The 12,114-nt window shown below is 34.0% G+C and overlaps 5 protein-coding genes and 3 pseudogenes across 8 annotated transcripts, besides 1 other annotated feature; 2 read left to right on the top strand and 6 right to left on the bottom strand.

The window, feature by feature from the left end:
• Positions 1-12,114: part of a mobile genetic element that runs on past both edges of the window.
• Positions 3,013-3,968, bottom strand: TVAGG3_0888800 (organellar and viral DNA polymerase type B; the record flags this gene model as incomplete). Its single annotated transcript, XM_051250777.1, has 1 exon — positions 3,013-3,968. A coding segment is annotated over one exon (956 nt), but the record flags the coding sequence as incomplete, so codon positions are not given.
• Positions 4,361-5,315, bottom strand: TVAGG3_0888790 (organellar and viral DNA polymerase type B; the record flags this gene model as incomplete). The annotated part of the gene is made up of 1 exon (XM_051250776.1): positions 4,361-5,315. A coding segment is annotated over one exon (955 nt), but the record flags the coding sequence as incomplete, so codon positions are not given.
• TVAGG3_0888780 lies at positions 6,461-6,932 on the top strand (annotated as a pseudogene). The gene has a single exon. A coding segment is annotated over exon 1 (472 nt).
• On the bottom strand, positions 7,037-7,889 carry TVAGG3_0888770 (annotated as a pseudogene). The gene has a single exon. A coding segment is annotated over exon 1 (853 nt).
• TVAGG3_0888760 (uncharacterized protein) lies at positions 7,997-8,371 on the top strand (the record flags this gene model as incomplete). Its single annotated transcript, XM_001310913.1, has 1 exon — positions 7,997-8,371. One exon carries the CDS (start codon positions 7,997-7,999, stop codon positions 8,369-8,371), a length of 375 nt encoding a protein of 124 aa, XP_001310914.1.
• TVAGG3_0888750 (organellar and viral DNA polymerase type B) lies at positions 8,783-9,748 on the bottom strand (the record flags this gene model as incomplete). Its single annotated transcript, XM_051250775.1, has 1 exon — positions 8,783-9,748. One exon carries the CDS (start codon positions 9,746-9,748, stop codon positions 8,783-8,785), a length of 966 nt encoding a protein of 321 aa, XP_051086250.1.
• TVAGG3_0888740 lies at positions 9,980-10,779 on the bottom strand (annotated as a pseudogene). Its single transcript has one exon. A coding segment is annotated over exon 1 (800 nt).
• Positions 11,082-12,074, bottom strand: TVAGG3_0888730 (ATP binding; the record flags this gene model as incomplete). The annotated part of the gene is made up of 1 exon (XM_051250774.1): positions 11,082-12,074. The coding sequence occupies one exon, from the start codon at positions 12,072-12,074 to the stop codon at positions 11,082-11,084; it is 993 nt and encodes a 330-aa protein (XP_051086249.1).

The raw sequence follows: 12,114 nt of genomic DNA, 5'->3' as shown, positions 1-12,114 counted from the left end.
TTGCGTTGTCTTGAGAATATACGATACGACCATTTGCAAGGATTTGATATCCAGCAACTGCATAGAAAGCGTCATCGAAACCAATCCAAAATCCTGGTGGGTTTGTTTTTTGGAACCTGAACCAATTTCTTTATCTACAATAAATTGACCTTCCATTTTATACGTAATGAATGTATTGTAAAGGTCCAACATATTTTCACCAGGAGGTGAGAGATTGAATGTTACCCATGTGTTATCTTTAGCAGTTCCAGGTTGTGATGGAATCTTTGCGTCAGAATATTTTCTATTAGTGTCACCAATTTGAACTGCATTGTCTATGATATCGAAATATGAGCGAATCTGATGAATATGCTCTGCTGGAGTAAATTCGTTTAGCTGTTCGTTCTGCATGTATTTACTTCAGATAAAAATATCTATTTACTTCATTATTCTCACTCTTCTTCTTGGCATTCGTGGTGGAAGTTGTTTCTTGACATTTTCAATGAACTGTACATTCTCTTTTGTCTCAACTTCTTTCACTGGGGTCAGGGTTCTTTGACTCGGTTTGTTTTTCAATGAAATTCACGAACTTTGCAATAAGCTCTTGGTTCGTTATTGAAAGTACATCTGGCTTCTTTTCTTCTTGTTCTTTGGTCTCAGTTTGAACAGAAGGTTTTATATGGGCTTCGTGGACTTCACCCTTGCCATGCACCTTAATGTTGTCGCTCTCTGCATTCGCTAATGGAACCTTTCTTTTTCTTACGTATATTTTACCATCTTTACTCTGACTTACGTAATAGAAAGGATGTTGTATTCCTCTTGCGTCATTTAATATAATAGACTCTCGCTCTGATTTTGACAAGCTCATTTTACATCGGTTAAAGTTTTAATTTTGTTTTTTATCTGCAGTCAAATGACTCAGACAAGCCCTACGGACAAGACCCAAGGTGTCATAGATGTTGAAGCATTGAAGAAAGAAATTCGTGAGCAAATTTTATCCGAACTGAAGGAACAAAAACAAGAACAAAAGCCAGAGAGACCAAAGAGAAAACTTAGTGAAAAACAACTTGCTGCATTAGCTGCTGGAAGACAAAAGAACCCACGTTTGCTGGCAAAGAAAGCTAGAGAAGAAGCTGAAGCAAAGAAAGAGTAAATGGTTTATTTTTATCCGAATAAATGTATAGACAAATACCTTTATCTGTTGCGTTCAGTAGTGAAAACCCTGACGTCAAAATAAAGGGGAACAGAGTAACGTTTAAGTTTCCAACAGACTGGATTGTGAACATAAATGAAGAGAAGTACATTGGCATAACATCTATGTATATAACACGTGCTTTCAGAAAGGTTGACTTTATACTTCAAGTCGAGATAGAAAATGACGAACAGTCTTTAAGCGCCCAAAACATTCACATATACAAATACTTTAAAGACGATACAACATTGTTGCAATGTATGATTTCATTTAATGAGATGTTCGAGAAAAAGTTCAACATTGAAGTACAAACTTTACAGCCTTTACGTGAGTTTCTTGCACAACTGAAAGAAGAAGGTAGTCAGCCACAACTTATAGACTTTCATTATGAATTTAATGAAAATGAAGATGGAACTCATGACTGTCAATTCATTGTATTCTCACCATTCAATGAAGTCGCTAAAGAGAAAAAAATCCATTACGTATAAGATTTCAAATCTCCGAACCAAGTGATGATTTTAAGAATGTTTTCAATTATGATGCAATGCTTCCGAGGAAAAATGAATTTTCAAAGATTGTAACACCTGGCATTTGGGATAGAAAGCAAGCTATATTATATTCAAACTTAAGTAAAGGAGTTGAAAATGAGTTCATTGGTCATACAAGAACTTCACCACTTCCTAACCCTAAATACTATAAATTAACTGGCTTCAATCGTGAGTTTTGGATAGACATGTTCTCCACTCATGACCATAAATGTCCAGTGTTCTTGCCTCCAGACCATAAGGACTGTCTCTACATTGAAGCACAACTCTTAAACTCTACCATCGCAGTATTGTAAAATCTACGCTAGCTTTATTTTTATCACGAATGACCTCATTCATGACCTCATTCATGACCTCATTGCTGACAAAAATAAATGACCTCAGAACTTCAACTTACGAATAAAGCTTGTTTTAGTCGTTATTGAAAAGTTGAACTTTTCAGCAAAGCAAGGTTGACATGACTTACATAAGTCGAATGCAATCTCTTGACCATCATGAAGTGCTTTGTAAAGTTTCATTAAACTGAACTCAGAGTCTTTGTCATATGTTCCAACAGGTATGTGAATGTTCTTATCTTCATTGTAATAGCATTGTATAGCTTCAGGAAACATTTCATTAGCGGTTAAAGCAATAACATCTTGCTTCACGCCTTTCATTCTGCAGTGAAATGCAACTTCATTTAAATCGTTAGTGAGTAAGTCTATGTAGGTCTTCTTTCCACAGAAAATACTTTTATAAGCTAAACTTTGTTTTCCAGGTGTTATTTCTGCAAAGTCGCTATGAAATTGACCAAGGTTCTTTCCTATAAGTTCGCGACCATATCTCTTCTTAAACTCTGCTGCAAGCTTTGGGATGTCTTCATTATATAAGTGCATACTGTCGGTATCCTGGTAAAAGATTTGAAGTCCCATGTCCTCTGCAGTACAGAATACTTCATTCATAATACGTTTTGACATAGACAGAATATTAACACCAAGTGGACAGAAGTTAAAGTGTCTGCAAATGCTTTTCGTTAGCTTGAAAATAGTTTTATCTGAACCATCCAAACCTTCGAACTTCACTATATGGTTGTAATTTCTTATAGCATATCTTATAGCATCTTTGTCATTTACTATGGTTATTTTTGACTCAATAGGAGATAGAATAGTTTTGCCATAAATGCTGTTCAGAATGAGTTTTATAATTTCTTGTAAGGGGTTTTCTTCTTTCTTATACTTTAACCTTAACTCAAACAACTTCTTTACTTCATCTCTTATTCTCATATCTCTGTTTCCATCGTAATAGTATCCTTGCAACACTTCACATTTGACACCTTGATATTTTATGAGGTCTTGTAATGTTATATGGTCAACATACATGAGACAGCAAGTGTTTGAACTTCTTGGAACGTTAAGTTCTGGATTTAGTTCAGGGTCGCAAACTATTAAATGAAAGTGTCTGGGTATACCAATCTCTGTTATCTTAATGAGAACAAAGAAGCCAGACATAAACTTTTCACCAATGGGTTCCTTTTGGTCATCATCGAATAAATGTCTCATGAGATACTCTGTGCTTAACATCTCATCCTTCAATACTTTTGGAATACCTTCTAAAGTATAAAGTCTTGCTATAGCTGAAGGATATAATGAAACAGTGTCGAAGTCAGCAATGAGTTTCTTTTTGCTCTTTTGTTTCATGTTATCTGACAACATACATCTTCCACCTTGAATGCATCTCGAAATAAATTCTCTTGGTTTATTTGAGAGGTCATAAAGATTTCCATTCGGGAAGTATACTCTGTTCTCAAACAATTTGTTAGCAATAGAACAAATACTAACGTAGTCATAAACGTTTAAATCAAACTCTTTCAATAAGTCATTGCGGAACTTTACAAAACCTTCTCTTAAAATTCTTACATCTTGTTTGCAGTAAAACGTGCTATATTTTTCTAAGTCGAAGTGGTTTTCATCTATTCTGCAACCTTTGATGGAATCTATGTTCTTCATAAATGTATCTGCATCATGGATAAACTTACATGCTTCAGAAATGACACCAGTTCTGTTGTCATTTGCTAACAAAACACTGCTGTAGTAGTTATATGGAAATACTTCTTTCGGTCCTGTTTGTAAGTTAAACATAGCAGGAAATAGTTTAAGCTTCTTATTTATAACACTGTAAGAGTCTTTTATAATAATTGCCCGTCCTTTATATAAACCAGTTATTTGCATTGTTCGTGAACCTTTAATGATGGGAGTTCCTTTCACTTCTGTCATGTGTCTTAAGATGAAGTTTATGTCATAACTGAGGTTATGGAAATATATTAAACTCTTGTCAGGAAGTCTTTCCAAAAATTCTGTTGCACAGTTTTGACCCCAAATGCTTTCACTAACTGAACCATCTTCACTGTCATAACAGATGTTAAAAGCTTTATGAAAGCCATCCGTACTACACTCAAAGTCAGCAAAGAAAACGTGCTCAGGTATGAATTTACATTTAGCTTTATTTACTTCTTTTGACTCTGCTTTCTTCTTCAGTTGTACACAATACTTTGGAGCATATGTCAAATCTTTAAATGGTGCAAGGTTCTGTTTATATAAGTCAGTAGTATATGTGAAAAGTTCTCCATAAGAAATAGGTTCGAAATATTTGCACTCCCACAATGTTTTCATAACATCCCATAACGGTGTTGTTCTATCATAACGAACTACATATTTATCTTCTCTCTTTGTATAAATCTTCATCTGTTTCTCAATGTTCATTCCACCACAAGCTTTGAGAATTTCTTTATAGTTTCGAATGAAGTATGTTGTCATTGGAAGTCTTTCATTTAGCATGTAGTGGTCTTCAACAAGAAGTAAGTCAATAGTTCTAACAGTTTCGCATTCTTTTGGTATATATCTCTTTATTTCATTATGTCTTGAGTCATTGAAATAACCAATGGTAACATTAAATGCTATACCTGTTGCGTCAGAAATTTCTTGTACTTTACTTTGAGGAAAGTCTCTAACACGAATGACTTCTCTCATGTGGTCAATAGTTTCTTCATTTACTCCAGCCTGAATGCAAGCATAAACGAAACAATTGTCCTCTGTCATAAGTGTTGCAGTTCTTTTGTTCAGTTCATTGAAGATTTGGTAGCGTTCAAGATTTATAGGTAATGTGCAAAGATACTTCCAGAACTGACCGCTTCTCTTCTTATAAAACTTCTTTTCACCATTATCTTTCCAAAAGCTTTCTATAAGTGCTGGGTTTCCTGTTTGCTTAAGAGCTTCCAAAATGGCTTTCTGGTCATTTGTCAGTGTGCTTTCATCTCTATATGGTCTCTTTTTTGGTTTGCCTTTCTTTACATCTGACATCGTTAAGCCTTCATATTCTGTTAAATCATACATCTTTATTTCAGTAAGATTCTTTATGTTTGTCAAGAAGAAGTCATAGTGCATTTCAACAATACCTGCAGCATTTGCTTCTATCTCTGATATAAAGTTCTCCTTCAAGAGCTGATGTAGTAATGTTCCAATATTATTGAGGTTTAACGTAGAACATTCATACTTTCCACCAAGTTTATAACATACCATCCATCTTTGTTGCGAGTTTATTTTAATTTTCTCTAAGAGTCTCATGAAAACCTTACCGAAATGTTTGTGTAAATAGTCTCTGTTTGGTTCATCTAAAGCTTCGATGTTAAAGTCAATGAGTCTATTGCCTGACTTCACATTTCTCTTCCTATTCTCTTCATCTTTCTTTAACCATCTCTCACCTTCTTTTGGTTTGTCGTCAATGGAACGAATGACATCGTTAGCTTTGCGAACTTGTTCTATAGCACTTTTAAACATCTCTCTTCTCTGTTGTTTCAGTGTGTCGTCTCTTCTTCTTGTTTCACCAACGTTTGCATTTGTTATGTCAAACATTTCTTGACGAACATCATGCGAAAGAGCTTTACGAGTATGACCAACGTTCGCATTTGTTATGTCAAACATTTCTCTTCTTACTTCATGAGGTACTGAACGTCTATGATATAAGTCAATAGCAATGTCATTTAAAGGAAATGCTCTTGCATGGACTTCGTCCTCGCCGCGTTGCGGCTTTATGAACTCATGAATTCTATCATAACTTATTGCACCATTGTAGTCTTTAATGAAGTCAGCGAGTGCTTTTTTGTTTTCGCGTAATGTTTTGCAACATCTATATTAGCTTCTGTAAGAAGTTGTTTTATTTCCGAGTGTTCTAACTTAGACAACTTCCGATACATCTTTAGTAGGAAATAAAAAAATATTTTTTCGAAAAAATAAACTTAGAAAAATTATTTCTTTATATATTTGCCATTCCGAACTTCGAAAAGATGTTTTATACCAGCATAGAATTTTTCTCTAGAGCTTGGTCTTATATCGTTTTCATGACAATATTTTCTATATTCTTCATATAAAGCCTTTTTTTCATACATTTTATAAGGACAATCTAACCAGAATAGCGCATATCCATTTTCGTTATCTAGGTCTCTATATGTTTGTGGAATTTCGCTTTCTTCTGTTTGTAGAATTTCGCCTTCACTATTTAGTTCTATGTATATATATTGTGGAATTTCGCTTTCTCTATTTAGTTCTATGTCTATATATTGTGGCTTAAAAGGATGTGGGCAAGAAGGGTCTGGCGCTATGTAAAAAGTTAATTTTTCTGTCATCTTTTCTATCGGATAAAAATATTTTTTGAAAAATTAGATTAGATTTTTTTAAGTTATTTTTCAAAATAATTTAATATTTTTATTTTAATGAAACACATGCAAGATTGCAAGTTCTTTTCATACAATGCTCTCGCTACTGCCATCAAGAATGAGTTCAATGGTGCTTCAAACGTTAATGTTATCTTTAACAAGAAGTTTGTGAAAGAATCTAAGTTCGGTCAGTATGTCAGACCATTAGCTATTGTCATTGACCGCAAACGTTATACTTCACAAGAGTTAGCAGTAGTTTTGAAACAAAAGGGTTTCTTCGTGAATGTCAAAGATACTCATTATACTGTTATAAAGAACTCCAACATTGACTTCTTCAGTATTGCTATGAATCTTTCCGAACAGAAAGAATATAAGAAGGGTGAAAAATGTGAAATATTATCCTTCATCTCTGAAGACAATAACGAACAAAGATGTTATACAAAAGTTCTTACCAAAGGTTGAAGAAGCTTCTATTGACATTGACGAAGGAAGTGAAATGGTTGAAGAAATTGACCCTGAAGCTATTTAAAAATATATTTTTGGTGAAGAGGTGAGATGTTCACCTGTTTTTTCACCTCATTCTCTCTTCGTTAATGTTGTCGTGACTTCTTCGTTAATGTTGTCGTGACTTCATTCTTCCTCTTTGAAGTTATCGAAATATTCTGTTATTTTTTCCTTCAGTAATGGTAAGTCTTCTTTGAAGGTAAGTATTGTGCAACCTTTGATGTCATAGTGTGTTTGAGGAAGAGTATTTTTGACAATTTCTTTATTTGCTCATTCGGTGTCATTGAAATCGGTAAGTTTTCACGATAGAACCAGTTTCTGTCAGATTTATAATTTTAGCAAGGTCGTAAAAGCTTTTGTTGTTTCTTCTGACTAAATGCAACATAACCATATCTCTGTCTTCTTCATTTTCCATCTCTTCAGCGTAAATCATATACTTATACTTTTCCTTTCCTTTTGGTACTGAACGTGGTATTCTTTTCTGTATGCTTTTGTCTTTGGATTCAATGACTTCATCTTTTGCTTGAAGTTTCTTTTCCATCTCTCCACGTTCTTGTCTGTGAAGTTCGTCAAGAAGTTTGTAAATATTCCAAGCATAACGTGGTGAAGCCCACATTGCAACTGCATTTACTAAAAGTCTATGAACATAATATCCTCTCAAACCGTTTGGCAATTTTTCACGGTTTTCATAGAGTTTTGGCGACTGGGATTTTTTACCTACTCGCTGTTCTTCACTGTTTTCAGAAAAAAGTACGTCTCGCTGTGCTTCACTTAATAGTTCTATGGTGCTTTGGTTCCTAAACCAGTCTTTAGGAAGCTTAGTATCTGGAGCAAAACAAGCCGTCAAAATACTTTGCATTTGGTACATGTCGTCTTTGACAGAACGAATGAGTCTCAATTGTTTGTTATACTGTATGTATTCGTATTCTTCATTTATTGCCTCATGGACTATAACTGTTGTTGTGTTCTCTAATGTTGACATATCTGTCTTTACATACAGGATAAAAAAATAAATAAAATAAAAACTAACTTTATTTTTTTTGAGATAAACACTATTTCTTCACAACATTAAATTTTATCCTGTATGAAATGACTTTAAAAAGATTATTGACTGACTTCGAATACTATCTCATTGACGCACTGACAGACCCTCAAAACTGTGTTGAAAGTTCTTTAAGCTTTAAGATTGAAGGTACGACGCATTTTGTCTTCACTTACGTATTGAAAGAATATGACCGTTATCATAACGAAGTGAATCAAACACTAATAAAATTTGTAGATAAAAAATTGGTTAACAATGAATATTTTAAACGTGAAGACCCAAACACTGCTGGAGATGATGAAGAATACAGACAAGTTATTGAAAAAAATAACGCAAGATTAGATGCAATAGAAAAGAAGTTTAATGAATGTCTTACAAACACGTATGAATATCTTATGCAGTGGGAAGCCAGATGGAAATAAATTTACGTCAAATATGCAATTTATAAAATCTTATGTCGACAGGCTACGTAGCACAGTGGTCTAAGGTGGTGTTATGGAGGGGTCAGGGTCTGTGGTTCGAACCGCGACAGCGCCGTATTTTCTTATTTTCTTTATTTGTCTTGTTTGTCGTGAATAAAAAGTGTCATAAAAGTGCTCTATCTTCCACGGGAATAAATAAAAAATTTACTTTATTTCTTCTTTATTTCTTTGTTCCCGTGGAAGAAGGGTTTTTGCCGTTTTTTCTCAGCCGAAATCAACGATTTTTTCATTTTTGGAATCCTTAGCGAATGAGGAATCTTTTCTTTCGTGGAAGCTTTGAACAAAAATAATGTTTAGGTGAAGAGGTGAGATGTCACCTGTTTTCTCACCTGTTTTCTCACCCTAGTTATTTTATAAACGTTTTACATGAATTGTACGATGTATATTTGAAATCCTAAACAGTTTTGTAGCTTCTATTTCTTCGCTGAGGATATCAAAAGTTTTAACAATACCGAAGGTTTCTTTATACTTCTTCTTGACGTCAGATAGAAGGAAATCTTCTACTGTTGGATAGTTTTTGTTCAGAAATTCTAACATGTTCATTTTATCTTCTGCTGGCTTTTCTGCTTCTTTCTTTAAGTCTGCATAGTCGTTTCTCATTCTTTCTATCTCTTTGACTGAGTAGTTATATTTCCTTATTGCTGCTTTACATTTTGAACATTGTGGGTTCATTTTTGCATTATACATTGAAATTTGACCTGCTAGAACAACTAAGGCGTCAATGGTTTTCTTCATCTCAAACATAGCGGGTCTTATTTGTTCGTTCCATACTTTGCCTCTTCTATCTTTATCTCTTATTTCCCAAACACATTTTGCAACTAATGAAACAAAGTTATCGTAAGTCTTAAATTCTTCAGATTTATATATGTCAGAAATGTTTTTATATACCATGTCGCAATCTTTGTCCATAACCTTATGGTTGCAATGAAAACCAAGGAATTCATAATTTACTTTACGTATGAACTTCTTTATTTCTACTGAGTCAGTTGGTTTCACTTCAATTTCGTCGAATTCAGGAATAGTGAGTTTTTGTTGTTGGATTTCAGGCAATTTGGGTAAATGGTCAATAATGTCCTGCATTTCATAAAGATACTGTTCATTTGTTTCATCTTTCGCACTACAGTCTAAATTACTTGTTAAAAGTTCCTGCTTAATTTTTTGTATTTTTGTTTCGAAAGTAAATGAAGAAGGAATGAAGCTTTCCATCTCTACTAACATAGATGTTGGATTCATGACTAACGAGTTTGGTGAAGTTGTTGTGGACAGAGTCCCGCCGTTCGCGGCTTGAATTGTTGTTGTGCCGATTGTTGAAATCATATCTTTTATACAAAATAAAAAATAAATAAAAATAAAACTAACTTTATTTTTTCTATCTTAAGGAAATTCACGAAAATTCAAGAGGTGAAAAATTAGGTGAGAAAACGGGTGACATCTCACCTCTTCACCTAAACATTATTTTTGGTGTAAATTTATGACAAAAATAAATGGTACCATTAATAATTTCATGACTGTTCTCATTCATGTCTGATTTACATCTAATGAAAAAGTTTAGAAGAATTTTCTTATTCTTTCTGGCATGTTTTTATCTTTCCAGTACTCCCGCTCTAATGGTCCCAGATGAGTTGGTTTAGATTCTCTCAAGTTCTTAGATGGTATAACATCTTCAACGCCTCCTTCATATCTTACTTTATAAGTGTCATCGTTTATGTTGTAGTCAAGTATTTCAATAACCACTCCTCGCTTTGCTTCGTCAATGGTTTCAGCAAGTTTGCCATTACTACTTTCGACTAATTTATGACGAGGGTAAAATGCTATGGAGTCGTCAGCAGCTTTTATAAGATATCCATTACCTTGCGTAGAGTCTACGATATAATAATTTCGACTTAACCTTAAACGTTTCTTTGTCAACGGTTTGTCGTCAAGAACTACACGAACTTTTGTTCCAGGAATGAGGGTAAATTGTGTTGAATTTCTGATATTTTGTGTTTGGCTTCGTTTCTTTTGTATATACTTTTCTTCTTGTTGTTGTGTCATTGAATTTGGTGTATGTCCTGTTGTAGAATGTGTTGAGGAATTGTAAACTTCGATGAAATGTTTCATTGTTTCTTCGGTAAAGTCTCGCTCTTGGTTTAAATCTCTGAGAGTCCTTATGAAGCGGTTTATGATGCCGAGTATGTTATGGTTATGGTCTTCAGTAGTGTAGTGAGTTATGTTATGCTTAATGAGAAAATCTGTGATTTCATTGCTGAGGTATGCACTGTCTTGGTCTGATGTTAAAGTACTTGGGTTATGTTCTGCTACAAACTTTTGTAAAACTCTTAACACTTCACGAGTTCCTTTATTTTCATTGGATATGCATGCTTTACGAGTGTTAACATTTATGAAGATGAGGAATGGTTTATGTCCTCCTTTTCTGCTTTGAATGAGAGTGTCAAATTGGTATGCGTCAGGAGTGTTGGAGTAAATTGGTAAAAAGTAGTCGTAAGGGTTTATTTTTGTTTGATGTACAACATTTTTGTCAAAGAACCTTTTCACTTCAGCTCTGTTAGTAAATCCCGAACTCTTTGCAGCTTCATTGAACTTCTTAAATGACCTCCATGGATGTTGTTCGAATACTTCTTTCAAGCTCATTTATGTAAAGTTAAAGATTTTAACCAACTCGTATCCAAGCGTGCATTGTTATATAAGGAGGCATATAATCTTTTCCATTACCTGCTGGGTCTGTAATACCAGCTACAACATGTGTATGATTTCCTGCAGTTCCACAGAAAATACCTGTGCTAACATCTTTGGGGTCAGTTGTGATATCATATCTGTTCATTCCCTGTCTATTCGAACCCGCTGCAAGATTTATATAGCCTCTTTTTGTTATTGAATGTGAATGGTTTCCTTCCACAGATGTTCTTCCACTGAACCTATGCATATGTGAAGGAAGGTTTTCAATACCTATTTTCTTTGAACCTCCCATCTTCATTGACTGCGTATTAGTGTAGAATGGAAAACTGTCAACTATTTCATACCATCTACCACCAAATAAAGTGTTTGGATTTATTGGATTCATAGACGTATAAACAGCTCCTATAGGATATATTAAATCATATATGCTCATAACTCTATAAACATATTCTAAAGAACTTATGTCATTAAATACCATTTGGAATGTATCTCCCGGATGAAATGTTGCATTTGTTCCACTTTTATAATGTAATGTTAGTTCAATAGAATTATCCAAGAAAAATTCAAAAGTATCTGGTTGAAGACCTCTAACAAATTCAAATGGAGTTGCTGGTTCACCATTTATAATTTCTGTTGTAAATGTCATTGTATCTGGTTTCGAAAATTTCTTTGTTAGTTCTGTATCCACATAAGTTTTGTCGGCTTTACTGTCTAACATTGCTGGTAGTTCATGTGTTTCAAAGTTTCTGACATGACCTTCAATGTTCATACATTTGTTATTTAAGGAGTTTAGTGTATCTTTTACGCTTGTACTTGGATTTTCTAATGGTGCACTTGAACCCAAATCATAGTTCAATATTATGTCGTCTGCTCTAACAGTAGTGAAGGATTTATGTGTATGGTTCTTGTCAGCTTTCTTATCATATAAATCTTGAGCAGTGAATTTAACATTATTTTCATCCTCCATGACATAAACATTTCTACATCTAATGTATTTCATCGTCGTT

The sequence above is a fragment of the Trichomonas vaginalis genome, chromosome VI (genome assembly GCF_026262505.1).
Source record: "Trichomonas vaginalis G3 chromosome VI, whole genome shotgun sequence".
Lineage (NCBI taxonomy): Eukaryota > Parabasalia > Trichomonadida > Trichomonadidae > Trichomonas > Trichomonas vaginalis.
This window is presented reverse-complemented; position numbering and strand designations above follow the sequence as displayed.